At 43.5% G+C, this 27,852-nt stretch overlaps 1 protein-coding gene across 2 annotated transcripts; it reads left to right on the top strand.

The window, feature by feature from the left end:
* The first annotated feature begins 63 nt into the window (after positions 1-63).
* Positions 64-27,507, top strand: exosc7 (exosome component 7). 2 transcript variants are annotated; one of them, XM_080201891.1, is made up of 8 exons: positions 64-173; positions 4,956-5,057; positions 9,144-9,238; positions 11,518-11,683; positions 14,371-14,441; positions 16,919-17,042; positions 20,155-20,310; positions 27,320-27,507. In XM_080201891.1, the coding sequence occupies exons 1-8, from the start codon at positions 117-119 to the stop codon at positions 27,341-27,343; spliced, it is 795 nt and encodes a 264-aa protein (XP_080058017.1). In that variant the 5' UTR covers positions 64-116; the 3' UTR covers positions 27,344-27,507. The 2 variants fall into 2 exon arrangements, with proteins under 2 accessions (XP_080058017.1, XP_080058016.1); XM_080201890.1 differs by lacking the exon at positions 27,320-27,507 and adding an exon at positions 24,129-24,280.
* Positions 27,508-27,852: the final 345 nt, after the last annotated feature.

Here is a 27,852-nt window from a genome sequence, read left to right as displayed (position 1 = left end):
GTCAGGCGCAGGCGGCAGGGGTCTGCGCATGCGGACGAGGAGACGGTGACGTCACGAGCAAGTCGCAGGGCGATGACGTCAGGGTTGGGGCGCGAGGTGATAACGTATTTGGGAAAATGGCCACCGTGGTGTTGAGCGAGGCGGAGAAAGTTTATGTGATGCACGGAGTGCAGGTAGGAGCTAGGGCGCCTCACCGCAATCTTCAGTCAGCGAGGCAGCATCCCGCCCTCGTTCAGTAAAGCTGCCGCATACAGTAACAACAACTCCATCCATCCCACACCACCTTCCCATTACAATGGGCAGAAGGTGTAACACCTTCACTTCCTCACTGTCTGATTGATGCCCCAAACACACCTCACAGGTTATGCAGTGTTTCACTGCCACCTCCTTCAATTTGGGCCACTGTATTCGCTGCAAACGCCAACTGGATGGAACGGTCTGCAAACCTCTGTGTTTCTACTTTCTCAGAAGAATAAGGAAATTTGGCATGTCAGCTACAACTCTCACCAACATTTATAGATACACCGCAGAAAGCATTCTTTCTGATTGTATCACAGCTTGGTATGGCTCCTGCTCTGCCCAAGACTACAAGGAACTACTAGAGATCTCGAATGTAGCCCAATCCTTAACGCAAACCAACCTCCCATTCATTTACTCTGTCTACACTTCACACTGTCTGGTGAAACAACCAGCGTGATCAAGAACCCCGGACACTCTCTCTTCCACTTTCTTCCAGTGGGAAAAAGATAAAAAAGTCTGAGGTCGTGTACCAACTGACTCAAGAACCGCTTCTTCTCTGCAGCTGTCATTTTTGAGTGGACTTACCTTGCATTAAGTTGATTTTTCTCTATACCCTAGCTAAAAAGTATTACTTCTTGTGTGCTATACACTCTTGTGTTTCTTTCTCTGTGAACAGTATGCTTTGTATAGTGTAGAAGAAACAATACTTTTCATTATGTGCTAATACATGTGACAATAATAAATCAAATCAAAAAACCTGACTCCGACCTTCCCGTCGCTTTCCATTTTAACTCGGCACTTTGCTCCCATGTCTGTCCTTGGCCTGCTGCAATGCTCCATCGAAGCCCAACATAAACTGGAGGAGCAGCACCACATCTTCTGATTTGACATGTTACTGCCCTCAAGACTCAACATTGAGTTGAACTTTAGATTGTAACCTTTCTCCTCCATCTTAAACCCTTTTAAAAATACATCCCACGTATGCAGTACCTCATTGCAGTCCTGAACACCCTGACCTTCCCTTTTCCCACACCTCTGTCTTTTTTCTTAAAGTTGCTGCATCTTGTTGGAATCTCTCACAGCCGCAGTTCAATATTCAACACATTCTTCCTCTCTTTAGTCCTCATGAAGAGCCAAATTGACACATCATTAACTCTGCTTTCTCTCCCTACAGATGCTGTCATACTGGCTGGATTTTCTCAGCATCCTGTGTCCCTATTCAAATTCCGCTATCTGCAGTATTTTGCTTATATTGTGTTTGTAAAGTATCTGTCATAGAACAAAATATCCCAGAGTGTTATTGGTAGGCTGGCTGGTAGTCAGGTAATTAGCCTGGTCCATGGAGGACCACATCAGCATCCCTCTCTGTTTGAGGGACATTTGGTTATACAGCCTGAGTGGCACTACTCCACATCAATTTTGGGGCAGGATGAGGAAGCAGATTTTACTTTAAAGCCTACTTCAGTTTGGAGAGGAATTGAAGCCACCCCTGTTGGCACCCTGAACCAATTGATCTAACCAGCCTCCAAGCATCGTCGTTATGTCATTTCAACAAGATTTGTGATCTTCAGATTGATTTGATTTATTATTGTCAAGTGTGTATCATATGGTGAAAAGTATTGTTTTTTGCACGCTATACAGGCAAAGCATACTGTTCATAGAGAAGGAAATGAGAGAGTGCACAATGTAGTGTTATAGTCATAGCTAAGGTGTAGAAAAAGATCAACATAATGCGAGTTAGGTCCATTCAAAAGTCTGATGGCAGCTGGGAAGAAGTTGTCCTTGAGTTGGTTGGTACATGTCCTCAGACTTTTGTATCTTTTTCCCGACGGACGAAGGTGGAAGAGAGAATGTCTGTGGTTTGTGGAGTCCTTAATTATGCTGGCCGAGGTAGTGGGAAATGTAGCCAGAGTCACTGGATGGAAGGCTGGTTTGCGTGATGGATTGGGCTACATTCACGACATTTTGTAGTTTCATGCAGTCTTGGGCAGAGCAAGAACCATACCAAGCTGTGATACAACCAGAAAGAATGCTCTCATGGTGCATCTGTAAAGGTTGGTGAGAGTTGTAGCTGACATGCCAAATTTCCTTAGTCTTCTGAGAAAGCAGGGGCGTTGGTGGGCTTTCTTAACTACAGTGTTGGCATGGGACTAGGACTGGTTGTTGGTGACCTGGACACTTAAAAACTTGAAGCTCTCGACTATTTCTACTTCGGCTGTCTCCATTGATGTATGATGTGGAGATGCCGGAATTGGACTGCGGTAAACGCAGTAAGAAGTCTCTCAACACTGAGTTAAAGTCCAACAGGTTTATTTGAAAGCACAAGCTTTCGAAGTGTCATTCCTTGAGTCTCATGTGAAGAAGGAGTGACACTCCGAAAGCTCATGCTACAATAAACCTATTGTTCTTTAACATGGTATTGTGAGACTTCTTACTTCCATTGATGTAGACAGGGGCATGTTCTCCTTTACGCTTCCTGAAGTCAATGACTATATTCTTCGATTTGTTGACATTGAGGGACAGAGTAAGGTCACCGCACCAGTTCACCAAATTTTCCATCTCATTCCTTTACTCTGTCTTGTCATTGTTTGAGATCTGACCCAATATGGTAATGTCATCAGCAGACTTGAAAATTGAGTTGGAGGGGAATTTGGACACACAGTCATAGGTGCAAAGGAGTATAGTGAAGGGCTGAGGACACAGCCTTGTGTGGTACCACTGTTGATGGTGATCGTGGAGGAACTGTTGTTGCCTCTACTTACTAAATGCAGCCTGTGGGTTAGGAAGTTTAGGATCCAGTTGTATGGGGAGGAGCTGAGCCCTAGGCCATGGAGTTTGAAGATGAGTTTTGTACGAATAATGGTGTTGAAGGCTGAGCTGTGGTCAATAATAGGAGGCTGGCATAGGTGTCCTTGTTGTCTAGGTGTTCCAGAGTTGAGTGCAGGTTAAGGGAGATGGCGTCTGCTGTGGACCTGTTGCAATGGTAGGCAAACTGTAGTGGATCCAGGTCCTCTGAGACGCTGAAATTGATCTGTGCCATGACTAATCTTTCACAGCACTTCATAATGATGGATGTCAGAACCACCAGACTATAGTCATTAAGGCATGCTGCCTAGCTTTACTTCATGATAATGGTCATCTTCTTGAAGCAGATAGGGACCTCAGATTGTTGTAAAGAGAGATTGAAGATGTTTGCAAACACCCCAGCCAGCTGGTCTGCGCAGGATCTGAGCACTCATCCAGGTACCTCATCCAGGCCAGTCGTTTTCCATGGGTTGACCTTCGAGAAGACTGCTCTAACATTTGCGATGGTGATCTCGGTTGCAGGTTCATCCAAGGCTTCTGGGGTGGAGGGCGTGCTATCAGTGACCTCTTGCTCAAACCAGGCATAGAATGCATTGAGCCCATCGGGGAGGGGTACATTGGTGCCTGTGATTTTAGTGTTTTTGCATACATGTATTAATTTCTATGTTTCTAAGATGCCACATTGCACACACTTGCAGAGTAATCTGTGTACCAAACACTGTCATTCTGGAGCTATGTGCATAATTTCACACAATGTCAGCTTAAACATTTGTCAAAATGTTGCAGTTCTGGGTACCACAAGTTATCAAAACAAGAATTTGACACTAGCATATAAGGACAAGTGGTCAAAAAGTCAGGTTTTATGAAGTGTCTTAAAGGAGCAGAGAGAGGTGGAAGGATTTAGAGAGGGAATTACAGAGTTGGAATTGCAGGTCTTCGAAGATGTCAGCCATTGTTGGACCAATTAAACTGTAGTATTAGTTTTGTCTTCTCTGCAAATGCTGAATGCTTCTAGCACTTTTTTCTCTTCCAATCTTCCACTCTCAAATCTCGCTAGTAATGGTCTCTTCTGAGAAAAGCTACTGGGTCATTAAGTTGTTGTGTTGTTACAGTTGATGAGTTTTAATCTTTTTGCTAATAATTATGTTAAGCTGTTGTTTTAGTATTTTTGTCCAGGTACTGCCTTGTAGCCTATTCATCTATTCATTGATAAATAGAAAGCATTCTTTCTAGCTGTATCACAGTGTGGTATGGCTTCTGCTCTGCTCAAGACCACAAGGAACTGCAAAATGTCGTGAATGTAGCCCAATCCATCACGCAAACCAGCCTCTCATCCATTGACTCTGTCTACACTTCTTGCTGCCTCGGCAAAGCAGTGCGCATAATTGAGGATCCCACGCACCCCAGAAATTCTCTCTTCCACCTTCTTCCGTCAGGAAAAAGATGCAAAAGTCCGAGGTTACATACCAAGAACAGCTTCTTCCCTGCTGCTGTCAGAATTCTGAATGGACTTACCTTGCAATAAGTTGATCTTTCGCTACACCCTCACTATGTTTGTAACACTACATTCTGCACTCCTTTCCTTCTCGGCGAACGGTATGCTTTGCCTGAATTGCGTGCAAGGAACAATACTTTTCACTGTATGTTAATACATGTGACAATAATAAATCAAAAATAATTTAGTTTTTTGTCCAATTGGCTACTTGAACTCCAGCAACTCTGACAACTAATTTCAGCTAATTAATTGGTGTAAGGATAAAGCTAAGCTTGTGCCATTCCTAAATAGTTACACCTGTCTGTCTATTTGGCACTTAGTTATAGAAATATTGTTTTGTTTTTATGTATAATATGCATATGTTTTTTCAGTTAGGAATTGATGTTGTGAATGACTTTTTCCAATTTCTGTTTAGGATGATTTGCGGATTGATGGTCGAGGCTGTGAAGATTACAGACATATCGAAATAGAAACAGACGTAGTGTCGAACACAAGTGGATCTGCCAGAGTGAAAATTGTAAGGACTTTTATTCTAAATCTTTCGGAAAGTTCATCACAATATTTTGTTTGCCTTTCCAGCAAAATTACCTCTGGAATGTATATACAGTGATTTTACAGAATCCTTACAGTGAAGAAGGAGGCCATTCAGCCCATCTGAACCAACAACAACCTACCCAGGCCCTATTGCCATAATCCTTATTTACTCTTGCTAGTCCCCCTTGCACTAAGGGACAATTTAACATGGCTAATCCACCTACCCTGCACATCTTTGGATTGTGGGAGGAATCAGGAGCACCCAGAGGAAGCCCTCACAGACACGGGGAGAATGTGCAAACTTCACATAGACAGTCACCCAAGGCTGAAATTGAACCAAGGCCCCCGGCACTGTGAGGTAGCAATGCTAACCGCTGTGCCACTCTGCCACCCCAAATAAATCTGTCTGTGCTTCCCAATAGATTTTATTTAAAGGGGTTCATTTGGGGCTTGTATTTCAAGGCTGCTTACCTATAAATTCAGTGATACAATCATGTATGCACAGAAAATCTAAAAACAATTCTAGGGAATTCTGTGCCAACTGTGGAAGGTGATCCAGGCAGCATTGGCACCTTGACTTTTGGAATTGACAACAGTATCTATGTTCATCCTGGATCAGTAACCTGAAAGTAATGTCTGACTCCTAGTAGATGGCTTCCCATCTCTGCACTCGCCGTGGTCTTTGTGTACCTGGAGGAAACCCATGCAGAGGCAGGGAGAATGTGCAGATTCCAGGCAAACAGTCATAGAATCTTACAGTGCTGAAGGAGGACATCGAGTCTGCATCGACCACAATTCCACCCAGGCCCTATCCCCATAGACCCAGACATTTACCCAAGATAGTCTTCCTGACACTCATGTCAATTTAGCATGGTCAACTCCACACAGACAGTGAACCGAGGCAGGAATTGAATCTGGGCCTCTGGCGCTGTGAGGCAGCAGTGCTAACCACTGTGCCACCCAATAAAGCAGATGGGAGAATGACCGACTGCGAACATGTTCTCTGGTGATACAGACCAGTCTGTTATGTGGGGCTATTGTTGGTCTTCTATGAACACAACAGAAGGAACTGCATCAAAAACAAAAGGTGTTGGAAAATCTCAGCAGGCCTGGCAGCATCTGTGGAGAGAAAGAGCCAACGATTCAAATCTGGATGCTTGGAGCAAACGGCCTATCCATGCTCGATGACGACAGTCATCTGTCATCGGACGTTGGTGGAAATTATGGTGAAAATAGCCATTCTTTCCTTTCCAGTCGTATTGAAGCTAGCCAATTCAAAAGGTACCTTCATTCAGCCTAGACGGTGAGAATACACCTAACCCTGTGCTGGACTGAGTAAATTTCCTACTTTCAGTTGCATTCCGAGGTGCCTCATCAACTTAATTTGCAAGAATTCTGCCTTGCATGTCCGTGGCCTGGCTGTGTACTAAATACAAGTTTGTTTCCCAAGAATGAATGTTGTAAAATAATTGATTTAAACATAATTCTTACTTCTTACAAGTAAGAATGAAGAAGACAAAAGTCTGAGGTCACGTACCAACCGACTCAAGAACAGCTTCTTCCCTGCTGTCATCAGACATTTGAATGGACCAACCTTATATTAAGTCGATCTTCCGCTACATCCTAGTTATGAATATAGTGCTATATTCTGCACCTCCTCCTTTTCTTCCCCCTTATCGATTCCATGAACAGTAAGTTTTGTCTGTATAGTGCACAAATGAGCAACACAGTGATGTAGTGGTTAGCACTGTTGCTTCACAATGCCAGGGACTTGGGTTCAAGTCCCGACTTGGGTCACTGTTTGTGAAGAGTCTGCTGTTCTCCCTGTGTCTGTGTGGGCTTCCTCCAAGTGCTCCAGTTTCACAGTCCAAAAAACTAGGTGCACTGACCATGCTAAATTCTCCCGCAGTGTACTGAACAGGTGCTGGTGTGTGGCGACTTGGGGATTTTCACAGTAACTTCATTGCAGTGTGAATGTAAGCCTGCTTGTGACACTAATAAATAAACTTTAAGAAACGGTACTTTTCACTGTATCCCAATACATGTGACAATAAATTAAATCAAAAGAGAGTGAGACACATTGCTTGCCACCAACAAACTCCAAGGTCTGTGTAACTTAAAAAAAGTGAGATTGGACTCTTACCAAGGCAATAATCTATTTTCAGAAATATGCTGTAATAAAGATTTGCTTTGAATGTTTGTGTTAAAGTGTTTACAGTGTAGGGTGACGTTTATACACAGAGCAGGTTTAATTTGTATTCTGGGTAAAGCAAATAACCTTGCATGAGAATGGTTCGACTTTTCATTTCAGCAAATATTGATAAAACTTTGCAGGTCTGCTGGTGAGCACATTTGGGAATTAAAGGCATATCAACATTATATAAATAGATAAGTGTAATGTTTATTCAGTATCAGACAGGAGATTGTTGAAATCAATTCTAAAAAACAAAATTCCAAGAAGTTCGCTGTGTGCCATATACACATTTTGCAATGTTGGAACGGGTCCAGTATCGCTAGGCTGTTGCTGAAGGTACCAGCATTCAGCTCACATCCTATGTTTACCTGGTCAGGATTGCTCTAAGTTTTGAGGCAAGTACCGTTGTCTTTTAAAACAGAGCCAGGAGTGAGACATAGAATGATGCAATGCAGAATGAGATCGGTAAATGCATGGAGTTATGGGGATAGGGCCTGGGTAGGATTGTGGTCGGTGCAGACTCGATGGGCCAAATGGCCTCCTGCACAGTAAGATTCTATGTCTGTGTCAGACGAAGAATTCACTTTAAGTTTGCTTTTGTTTATGTAAAAGTTACTACATTTCAAAGCATAATTCACTAGGCAAAACGCCTTTTATCACAGCAGTAGGAATGATCCATTTGTAAATGTGAACCCTATTGGGTAGATGGAAGGCAGGAGTAATCTGTAAAGACCGACAGCTTGTTAAATGAAACCAATTTCTTGCCTTTCCGTGGTGCCTGAATGGATTTAAATGAAATAAAAGCCTACAATAAGGCAGGAACTGGGTAAAAGGGTGAGGCAGCAAACATGAAATAGGTCCCACCACCATCAAGCATGTTTCGGACTATTAGAAAATGAATGCTTGCTTTTGGATAAAAGTGAGTGTAAAGTGTCTGAGCACGTTGCTCACACACTTCAGGGGGTCCTTGAAACAGACCTGTAGCATTCGGAATCTGAGGCATAAGAGGATTTAGCATTCTTAGGTTGAGACAAGCTGGAGATACGCAATCTCATGGTGGAAATAAATAATTTATTTTGACAACTTGAAGTTTATTTTGGGGTAAAAGAGGACACCGTGTTTATACATGTCTGGGCCAGCTTGGACTAGTAGTCAGGGAACCCCTATCTCCAGGACCAGGGTGGAGTTTATTTTTAGAAGGAGTTGACCAGTGTGCTTGGATGGCAGCTAAACAGTGAGGACTACATGCTGGTCCTTAGCGAAGCATCACACCAGAGAGGCCATTGCACCAGATGCACTGAAACAAAGTTTAAAGCTTATTCATTAGTATCACAAGTAGGCTTACATTAACACTGCAATGAAGTGTTCCGGCGTCTGTTTGGGTGCACAGAGGGAAAATTTAGCATGGCCGATGGTAAACCTGCACATCTTTCAGACTCTGGGAGGAAACTGGAGCACCCGGAGAAAACCCACACAGATATGGGGAGAATGTGCAGACTCTGCACAGATAGTGACCCTAGCAGGGCCTCGAACCCAGGTCCCTGATGCTGTGAGGCAGCAGTGCTGCCCCAGGTAGAAGTATCAGATGCAATGCCCCTTCACTCTTCTGATGTTAATGATTATTATGCCGGTAGCCACAAGGTGAACAACAAAATTGATCGGTTTGGGTCGCTGGGGGGTTTTCACAGTAACTTCATTGCAGTGTTAATGTAAGCCTACTCATGACACTAATAAATAAACTTTAAGATTAAGCAATAAGCATGTTAAACACATTGGTTAATTGTTAAGAGGGTGCAAATGGTGATACTGCTCCTTAATATATCACCAGAGTTGATGTATTAGAGAAATACTCAAGCTGTATGTGTATTTTCACAGGGTCACACCGATATTCTCGTGGGTGTTAAAGCGGAAATGGGCACGCCCAAACTGGAAAGACCAAATGAAGGCTTCTTGGAATTCTTTGTAGACTGGTAAGATGTGTGCGAAGTAAAAGTTTGAAAGGGACAAAGCAGGGCTCGTGCTAGTGCTCAAGGCAAGCATCATAATGATCCACTTCATTGGTATTTAAAATCATGAAGGCTCGGGACAGAGTGGATAGGGAGAAACTGTTCCCACTCACGAAAGGAGAGGGCGCAGATTTAAAGTAATTGGGTGGCACAGTGGTTAGCACTGTTGCCCCTCAGCGCCAAGAACCCTGGGTTCGATTCCCGGCTTGGGTCGCTGTCTGTGCAGAATCTGCACGTTCTCCCTGTATCTGTGTGGGTTTCCTCTGGGTGCTCCAGTTTCCTCCCACAATCCGCAAGATGTGCTGGTCAGGTGCATTGGCCATGCTAAATTCTCTCTGTGTACCCAAACAGGTGCTGGAATGTGGCGACTAGGGGGTTTTCACAGTAACTTCATTGCTGTGTTAATGTAAGCCTACTTATGACACAAATAAATAAGCTTTAAACTTTTTAAAGTAATTGGCAAGGGAACCAAAGGCGATATGAGGATAAATTTTTTTCAATCAGCAAGTGGTTAAGGTCTAGAACGCACTGCCTGCGTGTGGTGGAGGCAGGTTTGATTGAAGAGGAAGAATGTGCAGGGTTATGGGGAGAAGGCAAGAGAATGACGTTAATTAATTATTCTTTTGAAAAGCTCGTGTGGGCATGATGGGCTGAATGGCCTCCTGCACTGTAACAGTTCTGTAAAGAACTGTCTGAAAAGATGTGAGAAACAGGCGAGATGGGAAAAGCACCCTTATCCATGTATGATTCTTTGTTACCACTAGACTCATCTCTCTGAATGTGCTCCTGGCTGGCCTCCCATCTTGCACCATATGTAAACTTGAGGCCATCCAAACTCAGCTGCCAATATCCTAACTTGTTCTAAGTCCTGTTCCCCTATCGTTCCTCTGCTCATTGGCCTCATTTTTAAAATCCTCAAGCTTGCTTTCAAATTCAGCTATGACCTCACCCCTTCCCTCAACTCCTCCATTGAGTCTTAGAAGTTTACAGCATGAAAACATGCTCTTTGGCCCAACTTGTCCATGTCGCCCATTTTTTAAACCACTAAACTAGTCCCAATTGCCTGCGTTTGGCCCATATCCCTCTATATCCATATTACCCAATGTAACTGTCAAAATGCTTTTTAAAAGACAAAATTGTACTCGTCTCTTCTACTACCTCTGGCAGCTCGTTCCAGACACCACCCTCTGTGTGAAAAAATTGCTCCCTTGGACCCTTTTGTATATCTCCCCTCTCATCTTAAACCTGTGCCCTCTAGCTTTAGGCTCCCCTACCTTTGGGAAAAGATATTGACTATCTAGCTGATCTGTGCCCCTCATTATTTATAGAGCTCTATAAGATCACCCCATAGCCTCCTATGCTCCAGGGGAAAAAGTCCCAGTCTATCCAGCCTCTCCTTTATAACTCAAACCATCAAGTCCTGGTAGCATCCTAGTAAATTGTTTCTGCACTCTTTCTAGTTTAATAATATCCCTTGGTTTCATTGGTCAGAACATTGAACACAGGAGCTGGGACGTCTTGTCGAAGTTGTACAAGACATTGGGTATGGCCACACTTGGAATACTGTGTGCAATTCTGGTCTTCATGCTCCACAACCCTCCCAGTTAACTGCTCTCCTCCATATCAGGCCTCTCGAGCACCCTGGAATTTTATTGCTTCGCCCATTAGCAGCTGTGCCTTCAATTGCCGAGGTCCTAATCTCTGCAATTTCCTATCTCCGCTCTTCACCTCACCCCCTCTCTTCTTTTAAGATGCTTTTCTACCTCTTTAACCAAGCTTTTGGCCTTCAGCCCTAACGTGTTCTTATGTAAACGCAAAATACTGCGGATGCTGGAATCTGAAACAAAAACGGAACGCTGGAAAATCTCAGTGTATGTTCTTATGTGAATCGGTCTCAAATGTTCCTGTGAAGGATCTTTTTATTATGTCAATGGCAGTGTATAAATACAAGTTACTACATAAAGGATTAAAGGGTTTGGAAGAATTAAGCAGTGCAGTGAGCATGCATGTTTTTGAATTGTAATTCCATGAATAAACCACTGGAGGGTGATAGTAGAGCACTTTCCAAAATGGGTTTGTTTCACTGCCAAATGAGACTTGAATGAAAACCGTGATCAGATGAAGTTGTTCTCACTCCTTTCTTTTTAAATTAGAAAGTTGACCTAAAAAACAAAATTGCAATATTTTCTTAGCCTCCGCACGTGGCGTTGATGAGTTGTTTTAAACGTGTCTTTGTTTATTAGCTCTGCCAATGCAACCCCCGAGTTTGAAGGTCGTGGAGGGGAAGACCTTGGCACAGAAATCGCCAACACCCTGTACAGAGTGTTTGATAACAGCAGCAGTTTGCAGCTGAAGACGCTGTGTATTACTCCCAGGGAACACTGCTGGATCCTCTACGTAGATGTACTGGTAGGTTTTTTTCTCCCAGAAAGCAAAAAGATGTGTTCATTTAAATAAAGGAAAATCAAAAAGTCATAGAGTTTTACAGCATGGAAACAGGCCCTTCGGCCCAACCTGTCCATGCTGACCACATTTTACCACTAAGCTGGTCCCAATTGCCCACATTTGGCCCATATCCCTCTATACCCATTTTACTCATGTAACTGTCTAAATGTTTTTTAAAAGGCAAAATTGTACCCACCTCTACTACTATCTCGGGCAGCTTGTTCTAGACACTCCCACCCTTTGTGTGAAAAAAATTGCCCCTCTGGACCCTTTTGTATCTCTCCCCTCTCACTTTAAACCTATGCCCTCTAGTTTTAGACTCCCCTACCTTTGGAAAAAGATATTGATTATCTAGCCGATCTATGCCCCTCACTATTTTATAGATTTCTATAAGAGCACCCCTTAACCTCTTACGCTCCAGAGAAAAAAGTCCCAGTCTATCCAGCCTCTCCTTATAACTCAAACCATCAAGTCCTGGTAGCATCCTAGTAAATCTTCTCTACACTCTTTCTAGTTTAATAATATCCTTTCTATAATAGGGTGACCAGAACAGTGCACAGTATTCCAAGTGTGGCCTTACCAATGTCTTGTACAACTTCAACAAGATGCCCCAACTCCTGTATTCAATGCCCTGACCAATGAAACCAAGCATGCCAATTGCCTTCTTCGCCATCCTGTCCACTTATGACTCCATTTTCAAGGAGCTATGAAACCAACCTTAGGTGACTGTCAGTCTGTGTGGTGTTTGCACATTTTCCCTGTGTCTGCATGGATTTTCTCCAGGTGCTTCGGTTCCCTCCCACCATTCAAAGATGTGCAGATTGGGCAAATTGGCCCCATAGTGTCCGGGGAGCTAGCAAAATAAATACATGGGGTTACAGAGATAGGGCCTGGGTGGGATTGTTGTCAGTGCAGGTTTGATGGGCCAAATGGCCTCCTTCTGCACTGTGGGGATTCTATGATTCATTCATCTCTGATATTGGATTAGTTTCTTTTTAACATTAGAAATGGTCTGTTTTAACAAGATGACAAGAGGCATAGAGATATACAGCGCGGAAACAGGGCTCTCGTCCCAGCTTGTTCATGCTAACCAAGGTTCCTAAACTGAATTAGTCCCATTTGACTGCGTTAGGCCCATATCCCTCTAAACCTTTCCTATCATGTACCTGTCCAAATGTATTGCCTCTAGCACCTCCTCTGGCAGTTTATTCCATATACACACCACTCTCTGTGTGAAAAAGTTGCCCCTCAGTGTCCTTTTAAATCTTCCTGTCACTTGAGTGAAAGGACATCGCGAGTTGACTCTTTGAGAACTAGCCTGTATCCTGCATCATGTAATAAGATTGCAGAAATATCCAGAAGTGTGTATAACAGCTGCCATGTGATAATGTAACCCATGATCTGCTTCTGAAATGTACACACTTGATCAACAGTCCTGCCTCAGAACAGCTGAAAAAGCTAGTGCAGCACATTGCCAGACGAGAGAAAACACAATGAGTTCAGCAGGAAAACTGAAAGAGAACCAGAGAGATTAGCTCACATCCCTGACTCCCTGGGTAAACCTTTGTGCTCCCGAGATAACTGTTTCTATTAAAAGATGATTCCCATAATCCAAACTAATAATTTTACAGAAAAAAATACACTTCTGTTTCAAACACCAAGCCAGAGATTTGATACTGCACGTATACACAGCCCAACAAGTATGCGCCAATGTTATAACAATCAAACTGTCACATCCAACCACTAGAATTCATTTCCTGAAGTAATATTTCAATGAAAGAATGATGCAAAGCCGGCAAATTTTGCAGTTGTTGGAACGTGAATTATTATACCGGGCAAAGACCCACCATCAACATACTGAGGGTTACCGTGGACATCTTAACTGGACCACCCATTCAAATGCTGTGGTTACAAGAGCAAGCTGGGAGTTCTGCAGCTAATAACTCATCTCCTGACTCCCCAAATCCATCCACTATCTATCAGGCACAAGTGGCATTTAGTGAGCATTCATGTTGATCCAGTTTTATGTTTTGACAGCTGCAGTTGTGATGTGTGCTTTCCTCACCTTTCATTTTGCTCTGCTTTCTGGTTCATTAATGCAATACGTTAACTCTTTGTAACATTGTTCACGGATCTCCCCAGTCGCGGTGGCACAATATTTAGCGCTGCTGCCTCAGTGCCAGGAACCCACGTCCGATTCCCGGCTTTGGGTGATTGTCTTCGTGAAGTCTGCACATTCTCCCAGTGTCTGCATAGATTTTCTCTGGGTACTCCAATTTCTTACCACAGTCTGAAAGGCATGCTGGTTGGGTCCATTAGTCACGCTAAATTCACCCTCAGTGTTCGCGAACTGGCGCCGGAATGTGGCGACTACGGGATTTTCACAGTAACTTCATTGCAGTGTTAATGTAAGCCTACTTGTGACACTCATAAATAAACTGAAAAAACGTCAAACTTAAAAAACGTCAAACTTAAAAAACGTCAAACTTTAAAGGAGAAATTGCCAACATCCTAATTAAGATTTTTTTCTGTACCCTTTGTTCAGTCTATATAACCTGATGATGTGCGTTACATGGTTTTCCCAGAATCATGTATTAAAAGGGAAGAGACTGTAACATACAACTGTTAACTTTAATCTGTCTGCTTTTCAGTTGTTAGAGTGTGGTGGAAATCTTTTTGACGCAATCTCCATTGCGGTTAAAGCAGCACTTCATAATACCAGGTAAGAAATTGGTTTCATGTACTCGCGCCTTGGGGAAGTTGCCAAGAACAACTTGCTATTTGTGTGTGCTGGAGTAATGTTCTGCACTTTAGGCTCACAGTTAACACTTACAGCAAAACTCACTTTGTTCATTATATTTTCAGAATGTAAGAATCATCTTAAGAATGATTATATTCGTGTAATTTGAATATTCGACAAGAGCACCGTACAATCTGGGTTTTTTAATTCTTCCATGAGATAACTGGTGCCCGTCCCTAACTGCCCTTTAATGGTTTGCTAGGCCATTTCACAGGGAAGGCAAAAGTCATTGCTGTGGATTGGAAATCACACGTAGATCAGATTTCCTTCCCGATGGGGAATGAGTGAATAATCAGTGCTAGTCTCAGGGTCACCATTACTGAGACTGACTTTCAATTTCAGATTTTATTAATTGAATTTAAATTGCACCAGCTGCCGTGGTGGGATCTGAACCCTGGCCTCTGGGATGCTGGTTCAGTGACATTACCACTATGCTACCATCTTCTGCCCTGGTTTATCATCCAGTTTTGTGTCTGTGAATTAATGGTGTCTAAATTTGGCATGTTAAATTTGATTGCGTTAACCAGTTGGGGTTATATTAGCATTTGCCACCAGCGACCCCATTAGGATCGGCACAAACAAATGCGTAAGTTCGCTAAAAGCAAAATACTGCCCGTGTTGGAATCTGAAACAAAAACAGAAAATGCTGGAAAATCTCAGCAGGTCTGACAGCATCCGTGGGGAGAGAATAGAGCCAATGTGTCAAGTCTGGATGGTCCTTTGCGCCTAAGAGCAAAGAGAATCAGCAGAGATTCATTCTGTGAGGGTGGAGAGGTGTGGAATGGCCTTCTGTATTCTTATTTACATTCCCTTTGTCCCATTCCATAAATCTGTGCGGATTCTCTTTGTTCTTTGCTTTGATGAAGGGTCATCCAGACTCGACACATTGGCTCTATTCTCACCCCGCAGGAGCTGTCGGACCTGCTGAGATTTTCCAGCGTTTTCTGTTTGGAGTGAATTAGTTAACTTGTTTGCCAAATTGTCATGAAAAATCTCAAAACACGAAGCCAAAGATTGGTCGCTTACCCCACACTTCATCCTATTCTCTCCGAATAACCTCGTGCGTGTTTAATGGGATTTCTCTGACGTAGCCACTCTCATGAACTGGCAACATTTAAGTTGGCAACCCTTCGATTTTAAGGGTTCACTGACAAAGTAAAAAGAGGTTGCGAAGCAATTCAGGTATATCATAGTAATTCAACATAGACTGCTTGCTGATTATAAATTTACAGTGTCTGATATTGATAAGGATTTATAAGATTAATTTAGGACCTGGTTCCGTGGATAGCTGATAAGCTTAACAGCATTTCTAAATAGGCAGCCCATTGAATAAAAGCAAAATACTGCGAATGCTGGAATCTGAACAAAAATAGAAAATGCTGGAAAATCTCGGCAGGTCTGATAGAACCTGTAGGGAGGGAACAGAGCCAGAGTTTCGTGTCTGGCTGACCCGTTGTCAGAGCGCTGGCTCTACTCGTTGGCTCTATTCTGTCCATAGATGCTGTCAGACTTGCTGAGAGTTTACAACATTTTCTGCTTTTGTTTCAGATTCCAGCATCCACAGTATTTTGCTTTTATTTTTGCATTGACCTTATCCTGGGAAAGCCCAGTGAATAACTTGATGTTGGTGCGCTCGTAGTTAGCAATATTTCCAGACCTCTACAATGCTGTGCTAATGAGTTGGCATGGATGTACTATTGCCTTGTCTTTGGATGGAAGGTTTGTGTTATCCTACTGAAATGTCAGAGACACGTGGGTGGCACAGTGGTTAGCACTGCTGTCTCACAGCGCCAGGGACCCAGGTTCGATTCCAGCCTCGGGTCACTGTCTATATGGAGTTTGCACATTCTCCCCATGTCTGTGTGTGTTTCCCATGGATACTCTGGCTTCCTCCCATAGTCCAAAGATGTGTGGGTTAGGTGGATTGACCATGCTAAATTGACCCTTAGTGTCAGGGGGATTAGCAGGGTAAATAGGTGGGGTTACGGGAGTGGGGTCTGGATAGGCTTGTGATTGGTGTGGACTTGATGGGCCGAATGGCCACCTCCTGCACTGTAGGGATTCTATAATCAGATGAACCTCACACACACATCCACTCTCCCTTCCTGCTGGATGCTTGGCTTCTCGCCACATTCGCCTTCCATGCTGTTGACTCTTATCTTAACCCTCACCTGCTTTGATCTCAGGCACACATGTACATCTTGGTGACAAGTGTGTACCTGGTTACTGTGGCTGTACAATCCTAACTATTTCTTTGTCAGAGCTGGGATTGACGAATTGACAGAGACTTACACATTTACTAAGAAAGACTGTGATGGCCCAGACTGAAAGATGATTGTTTTATGTAAAGAGGAAATACAGTGTGACCACTTTCACTTCATTTTCTGCATCTTTTCAAGAATTCCCAAGGTCCGGGTGCTTGAAGATGACGAAGGTTCCAAGGAAATTGAGCTCTCGGATGATCCGTATGACTGCATTCGTCTCGATGTGGAAAATGTACCTTGCATCGTCACTTTAAGCAAAGTGAGAGGTTTACTTGTCTTTGTGTGAAAATATTTTGCACAAATCCTATAAGTAAAAACATACAACCCCTAGCTGTTTGCATGCTTAGAGGATTTTGTTAAACGTGATAATTATCTTCATGCTAAAGTTTATGTATAGAATCGTACGATGCAGATGGAAGCCATTCGGCCCATCAAGTCTGCACTAGCCCACTCAGGCCCAATTCCTGTAACCCCACATATTTACCCTAGCCAATTCCCGTCATACTAGGGTCAATTTAACATGGCCAATCCACCTAACCCGCATGTTTTTGGACTGTGGGAGGGAACTGGAGCACCCAGAGGAAACCCATGCAGACATGGGGAGAATGTGCAAACTCCACACAGACAGTGATCCGAGGCCAGAATTGAACCCAGGTTCCTGGCGCTGGGAGGCAGCAGTGCTAACCACATGTGCCACCATGCTGCCTGCCATATGAATTGGAACAGTATGAAAGATGACCTTTATGGGGCCACTCGACAAAAACTGACACTCTTAAACATATGTTTTTTAAATGTTTTTGTCCCAAGGACTTTTGTCTCTACAAAAATAGGTGACAGCACAGAAACAGGCCCTTCGTCCATCTTGTCCGTACCAACCAGGTTTCCTAAACTGAACTAAAGATGTACAGTTTGGGTTAATTGGCCGTATTAAGTTGTCCCTTAGTGTCGGGGGATTAACAGAGTAAATATGTTGGGGTTGTGGGGATAGGACCTGGGTGGGATTGTGGTTGGGACAGACTTGATGGGTTGAATGGCCTCCTCCTGCATTGTAGGGATTCTAACTAGTCCCATTTGATTGCGTTTGATCCATATCCCTCTAAACCTTTCCCATCCATGTATCTGTCCAAATGTCTTTCAGATGTTGTAATTGTACTCACCTCTACCACTTCCTCTGGAAGATGTTTTATTAACCTTCAGTTGTGATCTTTGCTGGGTTACAATGGGGCTTTTTTTTTAGTTTGTGTCCAATTCATTCCAATCAAATTCCAATTCAAAGTCTCAGCAAGTGAGACATTCCAGATCCAGACTGACAAGGTAGGCTGACCACTTCCTGTCATGGGCTTGATCTACTCGATCCAAGCTGATTGGAGTAGGCATTGCACCTCCTCCAAGGCTTGATCTCATTCGCATCTTGGCCAAAAGGCTGAGATGCTGCTTTAAAAAAATTGCTTCAAATGAAGCCTCAGTGTAACCTCATCAACCAAGTGCAGGACAACAAAACTACACTTGATGTTAGCCAAAAGTTTACAACAGGGCTTTAATGTGTAATGCATGTTTATTGCAGACGATTGGCTTTTGAACCTTTTGCTGTAGCTTCTTATGAATGTGCCCTTCCTTGTGAGAAGGTGCTGACGCATTAATGCAGTTTGTTTTGAATGATTTTGGGAGAGGGAGTCTTAAGTCAGCTTGTCCTGGATGTGAGTGGTCTGGGTGATGTAGTGGTCTTTTTGTTTACCTGCACCGAATGCAATGTAGATGAACTGCCACCCGTTTAACCCCTTGTGCCTGTCCTGCCATTCAATTAGAATCGTATAAGCTGCATTGCTAATTTGTTCTGTCATTTTATAACTTGCCCTTTCAGACAGCAAATCGTGATCAGGTTTGAGCGGCTTTGGCTGAGTTCAGTGTGTAGTGTGGGCGTGAGGGAGAATGACACACCTCTTGTGAAGGAAGGTGATAAAAGTGTGCCTACGCATTAGTATCAGGAAGTGCCACTCACATTTAAGCCACTAGATGTCGCCACCACACTTGGAACCCAACTTGACAGTTTACTAACACTAGTTCACTCAGCAACACCTAATGACCAAAATATACATTCCTGCACCAACGTTTAATTTTCAGTGCAGAATAAATTTAGAAATATTATTTAAGATCTAAAATTCCCCTGTCAAAAAAGGGCCGCATCAAAATGGCTTTGCTGTGTTCAGAAATTTGTTTGCTTGCGTAACCGTATTTCTATTTAAAAAGAATTTTGATTATTTTATGAAGGAGCTTTCAGTTGGTTTGATACAGAGCAAACACATGTCGAGAGAGTTATCTACAGTGACTCAGATCTGTGTATTAAAGTGATAAATATTACATAGTAATACAAAGTATTTACAGCATAGAAACAGTTAGCACTGCTGCCTCACAGCACCAGGGACCCAATTCAATTCCTGGCTTTGGGTCACTGTCTGTATAGAGTTTGCCCAGTCCCCCCATGTCAGCGTGGGTTTCTTCCGGGTGCTCAGGTTTCCTCCCACACTCCAAAATATGTGCAGATTAGGTGCATTGGCCATGCTGAATTGCCTCTTACCGTCCCAAGATGTGTAGGTTAGGGGATCAGTGGGGTAAATATGTGGGGTTACAGGGATAAGGCAGGGGAAATGGGCCTGGGTCTGATGTTCTTTCGGAGAGTTGGTGAAGCCTTGATGGGACAAATGGCCTGCTTCTGCACTGTAAGGATTCAGTGGGAAGGCCCAGGCTTCTCAAATGTTAGAGCACAAAAGTTAAAGTTTATTTATTAGTGTCACAATAATGTTACATTAATATTGCAATGAAGTTACTGTGAAAATCCCCTAGTCACTACACTCCGCCTGTTCAGGTAGCATGGCTAATTCATCTAACTTGCACATCTTTGTACTGTGGGAGAAACAGGAGCACTTGGAGGAAACCCATGCAGACACTGGGAGAATGTGCAGACTCCGCACATACAGTGACCCAAGCTGGGAATTGAACCCAGCTTCCTGGCACTGTGAGGCAGCAGTGCTAACCATTGTGCCACTGTGCCAGCCCCAAAATAGGAACAGGAATAGACCATGTAGCCTCTCAAGTTTCCTTTGCCATTTGACAAGAGCGTGATTGATCGATTCCACTTTCTCATCTTATCCCTTGATTGTCTCACTGCCCAAGAATCTATTGAATATAGTCAATAATTGAACGTCCACAACCCTCAGCGGAAGAGAATTTCCAAGCTTCACAACCCTCTGAGTGAAGACATTCCTCCTGATCCAAGTCTGAAATGGCTAAGGTTATCCTGAGACTGGAATAGCGAGTTTTAGATTCTCCAGTCCCTCAGCAAATGTATGACTGATGTTGCTTGTCTCCCACAGATTGGTCACAGGCATGTGGTCGATGCCACCTCACAGGAGGAAGTTTGCCGTATGGCCAGCCTGTTGGTTTCAGTCACCAGCAAAGGGACCATCACTTGCTTCAGGAAAGTTGGAGGAGGCAGCTTGGATCCAGCAAGTATCTTTGAAATGTTAGAGGTATGAATTGATGCTTTGACTGAATGATTGGGCAGCCGCGATATCATTCAGCTCAGTCGTTTCATGATGATGTTTGGTGTTTCCGCGAGCTCTCGATGCAGTTAACCAAACACTGCCAGTGAACCTCCCAATATACAGCTCGATTATAGTCCATTACTTGAATTTGGTTTGCGTGTAAGAAAAGTTAAAGTTTATTTACTAGTCACAAGTAAGACCTACATTAACTGCAATGAAGTTAGTGTGAAATTCCCCTAGTCGCCACATTCTAGGTGCCTGTTCGGGTCAATCTGTGTAACCAGCACATCTTTCAGAATGTAGGAGGAAACCGGAGCACCCGGAGGAAACACACTCGGACATGGGGAGAACGTACAGACTCCACACAGACAGTGACCCAAGCCAGGAATTGAACCTGGGTCCTATAGAATCGTAGAATCCCAACAGTGTAGAAAGAGGCCATTTGGCCCATCAAGTCCGCATCGATCACAATCCCTCCCAGGCCCTATCTCCATAGCCCTACATATTTTACCTGCTAATCCCTCTAACCTATGCATCTAAGGGGCAATTTATTCTGGCCAGTTAACCTAACCGCACATCTTTGGACTGTGGGAGGAAACTGGAGCATCCGGAGGAAACCCACGCAGACATGGGGCGAATGTCCAAACTCCACAGAGACAATGACCCAAGCCAGAAATCGAACCCAGGTCCCTGCAGCTGTGAAGCAGCAGTGCTAACCACTGTGCTACCGTGCTGCCATTCCCCAATTGAAGGACTGATCAGTCTACCACAGCATCTGTTCTAACTGGATGTGCAGTGGCGTGCGAGTGTGTTATAGATGGGTGTGTGGGTGTACGTGATTCCTATCCTGTGTTAAAGTCACTCCCTCCCATTCATAGAATCCCACAGTGCAGAAGGAGGCCATTTGGCCATCGAGTCTGCACCAATTACATTCCCACCCAGGTCGCATCCCCATAACCCCATTTACCCTCACTAGCCCCCTTTCATTTTGTAATTCCTTGGAGAGCGTAAGTTTGCTAAATCCCAGCTATGGATGTGTGTGCCGCACCATCCAACTATCAGATTACACACTTGCTTTTACAAATAGAATGAAATCTACAGCTCCAGACATTCTGTTATTAAACAATCACCATCAGATAAGCGCTTGTAAAACCTGGGTGCTGCATCTGTACCTGGTAATTTTCTCTGCTATTGCTGCCTCTCCTCAAGGGAGCTCCAGTGCTATCATGGAGTGGCATGATAGCACAGTGTTTAACGTTGTTGCCTCACAGCGTTAGGGATCCAAGTTCGATTCCAGCCTCTGGTCTGTCTGTGTGGAATGGGCACATATTTCTTGTGTCTGTAGTTTTTTTCCAGGTGCTCCTGTTTCCTCCCACACTAGATGTCTAGGTTAGGTGGATTGGCCGTGCTAAATTGACCCTGGTGTCCCAAGACTAGAGTAAATAATTGGGCTGATGGGAATAACGCATGGATGGGATGCTCTGCCAGAGAGTCGGTGCAGACTCGATGGACGAATAGCCTCCTGCACTGTAGGGATTCTATGATCTCACCCAGTGTGAATGTTTCAGGCTTCCAAACGATGAAATGTTGCTTACCTGTTTCATGTTAACATGTCTCAAATCTGAATTTAAAACGCCATAATTTTGTGGGCGGCACAGGGGCACAGTGGTTAGCACTGCTGCCTCACAGCACCACGGATCTGGGCTCAATTCTGGCCTCGGGGTCACTGTCTGCGTAGGTTTCCTCCGGGTGCTCCGGTTTCTTCCCACAGTCCAAAGATGTGCGAGTTGGGTGGACTGGCCATGCTAAATTGCTCTTTAGTGCCAGCGGGTTAAATATGTGGGGTTATGGGGATAGGGCCTGGGTGGGATTGTTGTCGGTGCAGACTCGATGGGCCGATTGGCCTCCTTCTGCACTGTAGGGATTCTATGATAATTTGTTATCAATGCACAGTACAGTTAGCAATGCTCCTGTTATTGAATGACTGTGAAGAAGTTATTCTGTTGCTTCTGTATACATCACTGGTGGTTGCAATGCCGAAGCTGCCATTCTAGTCGGCAACTGAAGGCTGCTTGTTCGCTGTCTTGCACCGTGTAGCATTTTGTTCTGACTTGAATACTGAATTTGTCAGCTCTTGTTCCCAGGTAAAGCAACATTCTTTTCATTGTCTCTGATATGGACGTGCATATCTGGAGGCTAATGTAATTTGGTTTCCTGCCTAATCTACAACTCAATATTGCACTGCAGAACAATATTTCCACCCGTGAACTGCAACACTTGCACAGTTTAAAAAGATCCCCATTGTCAGCGTCGCAGCTTCTCAGCTCCATGAATGGGGCTGCCTGCGAGTTTGAGCACCGGAAGCAAGCTCACGCATTTATTGTCAAGCTGTTCTCGATAAAAGCAAATGGGAGGTTGAGGTTGGCAGATTTGCTTAAAGCTGCTCCATTAAACTCCATTAAAGCTGTGCCCTAAAACTCACTCGCACTATTCCTATTTTCACTGTAAATTACTCTGGTGTTGCAATCGCTGTCAGCTTCCCGGCCCAGTCTCATTTCAGAAATTCTTCCACTGTTTTTGCACAAAATATTTGTAAAAAAAAGAATACCCTAGCCATTGACTGACCTTCTGTCTCACCACCTCCACCGCTTTGTAAGATATGATATCTTTTGTGACAGACCTGCTCAATCTGAGTGTCTGCGTGTTGCAGTGTATGGGAGTAATGGTATTTACTTTCTTAGAATGATGCACTGCAGAGTTGGTTCACTGTGCTCTGGAATTCCACCCCATGATGTTCATGGACAGAGGGAAGAAATCTTAGTGTAGAATTGTTTGTGGGTGCCTCTCAATCGGGTATCTTTTGTTGAAGCTCAGGGTGGGGAATTAAGGAAAAGAAAGGGAGATCCTGCCCTCGCAAGAGAGCACTGCCAGCAAGGAATACCTGACTCACGGATGTTTAGCTTGGGAATCACGCTTTTGTTTGATATCCATCCGACTGCAGTGAAATCTCAATCTGGAAAATGTATGGTAGGGAGAAGATGGTAAAGGGAGTGAAACCGCTGGGAAGGTAATTTAATTCAAGTGTTTCATGGTGCCTCAACGCCAGGGACCCAGGTTCCATTCCCGGCTTGGGTCACTGTCTGTGTAGAGTTTGCACATTCTCCCCATATCTGCGTGGGTTTCCTTCATATGCTCCAGTTTCCTCCCACATTCCAAAGATGTGCAGATGAGGTGAATTGGCCATGTTAAGGTCTCCCTCTCGAACAGGCGCCAGAGTGTGGCGACTAGGAGATTTTCACAGTCACTTCATTGCAGTGTTAATGTAAGCCTACTTGTGACACTAATAAATAAACTTTAAAACAGTCTAAAAGTATGCAAGTTAAGTGGACAGGCCATGCTAAGTTCTCCCTCCCGAACAGGCGCCAGATTGTGGCGACCAGGGGATTTTCACAGTAACTTCGTTGCAGTGTTAATGTAACCTACTTGTGACTAATAAATAAATTTTAAACTTTAGAGTTGTTGAGTATCACTTGTTGTCTGAATATTTATAGATAAGGAAACTCCTTACCTGTCCACCTTCTCCATCTTTGAAAATGGTCAAAGCAATAAGAGGATTCCTTTGGAATTCCTTCATGTTCTTATCAGTCAGATTTTTAGTTGTATTTAATGCACAATTAAGGGAGCGGGTTTCCACACAAATCTGGGTGACAGGAGCCCCCAGTGTCAATGTGGGAGTTTGATCCTGAGTTACAACATTTTTTTTTGATTCCAGAGTCAAGTTGACCTTTCTCTCTCTCTCTCAGACAGGAAACAGAGTTGGCAAAGCTTTGCATAAGTCATTACAAACCACCTTGGAGAAAGAAGAAAGTTTAGGGAAAAAATGCCAAAAAGTTGGATTTCTTGGTTGACTTTTTGCACTGTGGATGCTTTTACTAATAAAGATTTATTTAAAATGCTGGTTGTGTAGTTGGTGAGAATTTGCAGTATTTAACCTGGGAAGTTTCAATACTTTCCCTGTATTAAATTACAGGTAAAAGCAAAAAATTGTGTCCATTTCATACAGTAATTTGGAAACGAATCGTATTCCCCCCACCCCATAAATGAAAAGTCTTATTAAGCGCACTTGCCTTGAACATATAAAATACATCTGCTTATGAAATAGGTCAGGCTCACATCAGCGTGATATTACATCCCAACTTATCCTGTGCCAGATTTTGCTTCAGAAGGCTAATTTTGGGATTTGGAGTCACTCCCAAAGCTCTTAAATCACAGGATTCTTCTGTAACAGATATTTGTCAGCTTGGCCGTTGTCAACTTGGGTGAAAGGATATTCTTCCAATTCAGGATGCCTCTCAATCCATTCTCCTCTCCCTGACTAATTGATCTTTCTGCCCTTGTCAAAGCATCAAATGAAGACATTGAGTAATGAAGGCTACATCTGATGGCTGTGTAGAGTGAGCTGTCTGAATCATGGTCTATTGTACTGTTCAATATACATTTTGCCCTAATTATGTTTACCATATCCATTGTCCCATGGCAGGAAGAATAGGAAAACTATTTTTAAAAATTCATTTGTGGGACATTGGGGTGGCACAGTGGTTAGCACTGCTGCCTCACAGCATCAAGGACTTGGGTTTGAGTCCCGGCTTGGGTCACTGTCTGTGTGGTATTTGCATGTTCTTCCCATTTCTGCATGGGTTTCCTCCGGGTGCTATGGTTTCCTCCCGCACTCCAAAGATGTGCGAGTTAAGTGGATTGACCATGCTAAATTACCCCTTAGTGTCAGGGGGACTAGCTAGGGTAAATGCATGGGGTTATGGGAAAAGGACCTGTATGGGATTGTGATCGGTGCAAACTCAATGGGCCAAATGGCCTCCTGCACTGTAGGGATTCTGTGACATGGCTGGGCTGGCTGGCCAGCATTTATTGCTCATTCCTAGTTGCTCAAGGGGTCTGGTATCATGTAGGCCAGACCGGCTAAGGATGGCAGATTTCCTTCCCTAAAGGACATTAGTGAACCAGATAGGTTTTTCCCGACATTATTGAAATGGACAGATTGCGTAACTCCAGGTACAGAGGGATCTGGGTGTCCTGAGACACAAACCGCAAAATTTTAGCATGCAAGTGACTAGGAAGGCAACTGGAATGTTGTTGACTGTTGCATGAAATTTAAATATAAAAGTTGGGAAGTTTTGCTACTGTTGTATAGGATATTGGTGCAACCACATCTAGAGTAGTGTGTACATTGTGGTCTCATTTCAGGAAGGACATAATTGTATTAGGAGCAGTTGGGGCATGATTCACTTGTCTGATTCCAGGGATGAACGGACTGTCTTATGAGGAAATTTATGAGAAAATTTCAGATTGAGATGCAAACGTTTTTTCTCTTGGACAGTCATTAGTCTGTGGAACTCTTAGCAATGGAATCAGGGTCATTGAATATTTTTAAGGCAGAGGGGTAGATCGATTAGAAATCATAGAAACCCTATAGTACAGAAAGAGACCATTCGGCCCATCGAGTCAGCACCGACCACAATTCCACCCAGGCCCTACCCCATATCCCTACAGATTTTTGACTAACGAGAGTCAAAGGGTTTGGGGTAGGCAGGCAAGTAACATTGAGGCTATAGTCAGGATAGCCATGTTCTTATTGAATGACAGCAGGCTCAAGGGGCTGAATGGTCCATTCCTGCTCCTAATGTGTACTTGTATTTGTATGTCTGAAAAAAGTTCACAGAAGGTATTCTTTTAGTTTGAGTGTCACCAGATACACTCATCACCTTACTGTCCAAAAAATAACCTTATCATCCAATATCTAATTAAGCAGAGTCAGTAACATTGGACCCATTAATTTATTGGCTGCATTGCCTCATGTGGCACTGTGTGCATTTTGTAAGACATGGCCTAATTGTGAACCAATTAACTGGCTTTATTGTACATAAAATACATGAATAAATAGAATATCAATTATTCAATTCCCTACCAGAACTTTTGAAAAGGCAACAACAGCATCATTCAGCAACTGCTAAAAGCGTGGACTGTTATAATTCAGGTTGAAAACTCCAAAGTGTTTTATGAAGTCTGCCTGGATCAAAACTTTTGCAATTTGAATTTGGCTAGGGCGAGCATGAGATGTTCCACTTCAGCTATGATTCAAATGACCCACAAGGGAGCTTTTACCAAACAAAGTTTATTTAAGAATACAGATAAGCTATAGCAATAACTTTTACCAATTATAAACAAGAATAGTGAAACATCCAGGATATTGTGTAAACATTAACAACTATATGAAACATATTCCTGGGTGAATGTTCTTTTGGAGAGTCAGTGTGGATTTGATGGGGCAAATGGCTTCTCTGGAGATTCAATGGTACGTTGCTGTACATTGTGAACAAAGGAAAGTACAGCCAGGAAATGGCCTTTCGGCCCTCCAAACTCATGCCGATCATGATGCCCTACCCAAACTAAAAGAAACCTGCCCTTATTGGTTGTTCTTTTTCCATCACTTTTTGCAAGTAATGCATGCCCTGAGGAGAAACAAAAGAGCAAAGACCCTATTCCTGTACCCATCCAGATGCCTCTTAAATGTTGCTAATGTGCCTGCTTCCATCACCACCTCCAGACACCCACCACTCTGCGTGAAAAACTTATCCCCATTCATCTCCCTTAAAACTTAACCCCCCTCACCTCGAACCTGTGTCCCCCCCCTTGTAATTGGCTTCCACCCTAGGGGAAAAGCTTCTGACTATCTACCCTGTCTATGATTCTCATAACTTTGTACACCTCTATCAGGTCACCTGTTAGCCTCCGTCGGTGGAAACACTGGGAAGGAAGATACGCAGCTGCTAGGGTTAACACCCACAACGGGGACCTAAAAATTGGTTGTTTTTTTTCCATCACTTTTTGCAAATAATGAATGCCCTGTGTGTGTGTGTTGGGGGGAAGAAAAATTAAGCTGAAAAGGAAATGTAATATTTGTTGTCGCTGTTTCTAGGGCTGCAGATGTTGGAACGCTTAGTGGAACTTTTAAGGATGGTTGCCATCTCCATAAAGGAAGCTGGATTCTTTTCCCCCTTCATGCCTCTCCACTGATAGCCTCTGATGAATAAGCGTTCTAATCTGTATCTGTAATGTTTTGTTTAATGTGTTATTAAATGCACATGGGATCTATTACAGTCTGTGCGATGGGTGTAGGAAAATATTGCCCAATATGTCCCCGACAGCCAGCCAGCTGAAACTCCTGCTTACATAAGACCCTAGACCAACAAATAGGTGTTACGGTTAGTGGAGTGATTTTTACATTGGGATGGCTAAACGGCAGCAAGTGAGATTAACTCTGACCGTAACGAGATTGCAAATCTAGCCACGTTACGACTCACGCTGTTTATCTCCCAATCTTCAAGCAGCTAAGGATGATTTTGGAATAGTTTTAGATGGCCTTGGCAAGCTTGCAAGTCTGATTAACATGGAATATCACTCGGAGCAACCAGACCAATATCGAACGGCATCGAGGATGAAGGGTACAAG

Source organism: Carcharhinus amblyrhynchos, chromosome 2 (assembly GCF_965287045.1).
Source record: "Carcharhinus amblyrhynchos chromosome 2, sCarAmb.v2.hapA, whole genome shotgun sequence".
In the NCBI taxonomy this organism is placed as follows: Eukaryota; Metazoa; Chordata; class Chondrichthyes; order Carcharhiniformes; family Carcharhinidae; genus Carcharhinus; species Carcharhinus amblyrhynchos.
The sequence above is the reverse complement of the archived record's forward strand: the minus strand, read 5'-3'. Positions and strand labels throughout refer to the sequence as shown.

Bases quoted from the DNA above. Each gene is read 5' to 3' on its own strand.
- exosc7 (XM_080201890.1), top strand. From the start codon at position 117: ATGGCCACCGTGGTGTTGAGCGAGGCGGAGAAAGTTTATGTGATGCAC. The intron at 174-4,955 runs GTAGGAGCTAGG...ATTTCTGTTTAG, and splicing joins ATGTGATGCACGGAGTGCAG to GATGATTTGCGGATTGATGG. The intron at 14,442-16,918 runs GTAAGAAATTGG...CATCTTTTCAAG, and splicing joins GCAGCACTTCATAATACCAG to AATTCCCAAGGTCCGGGTGC.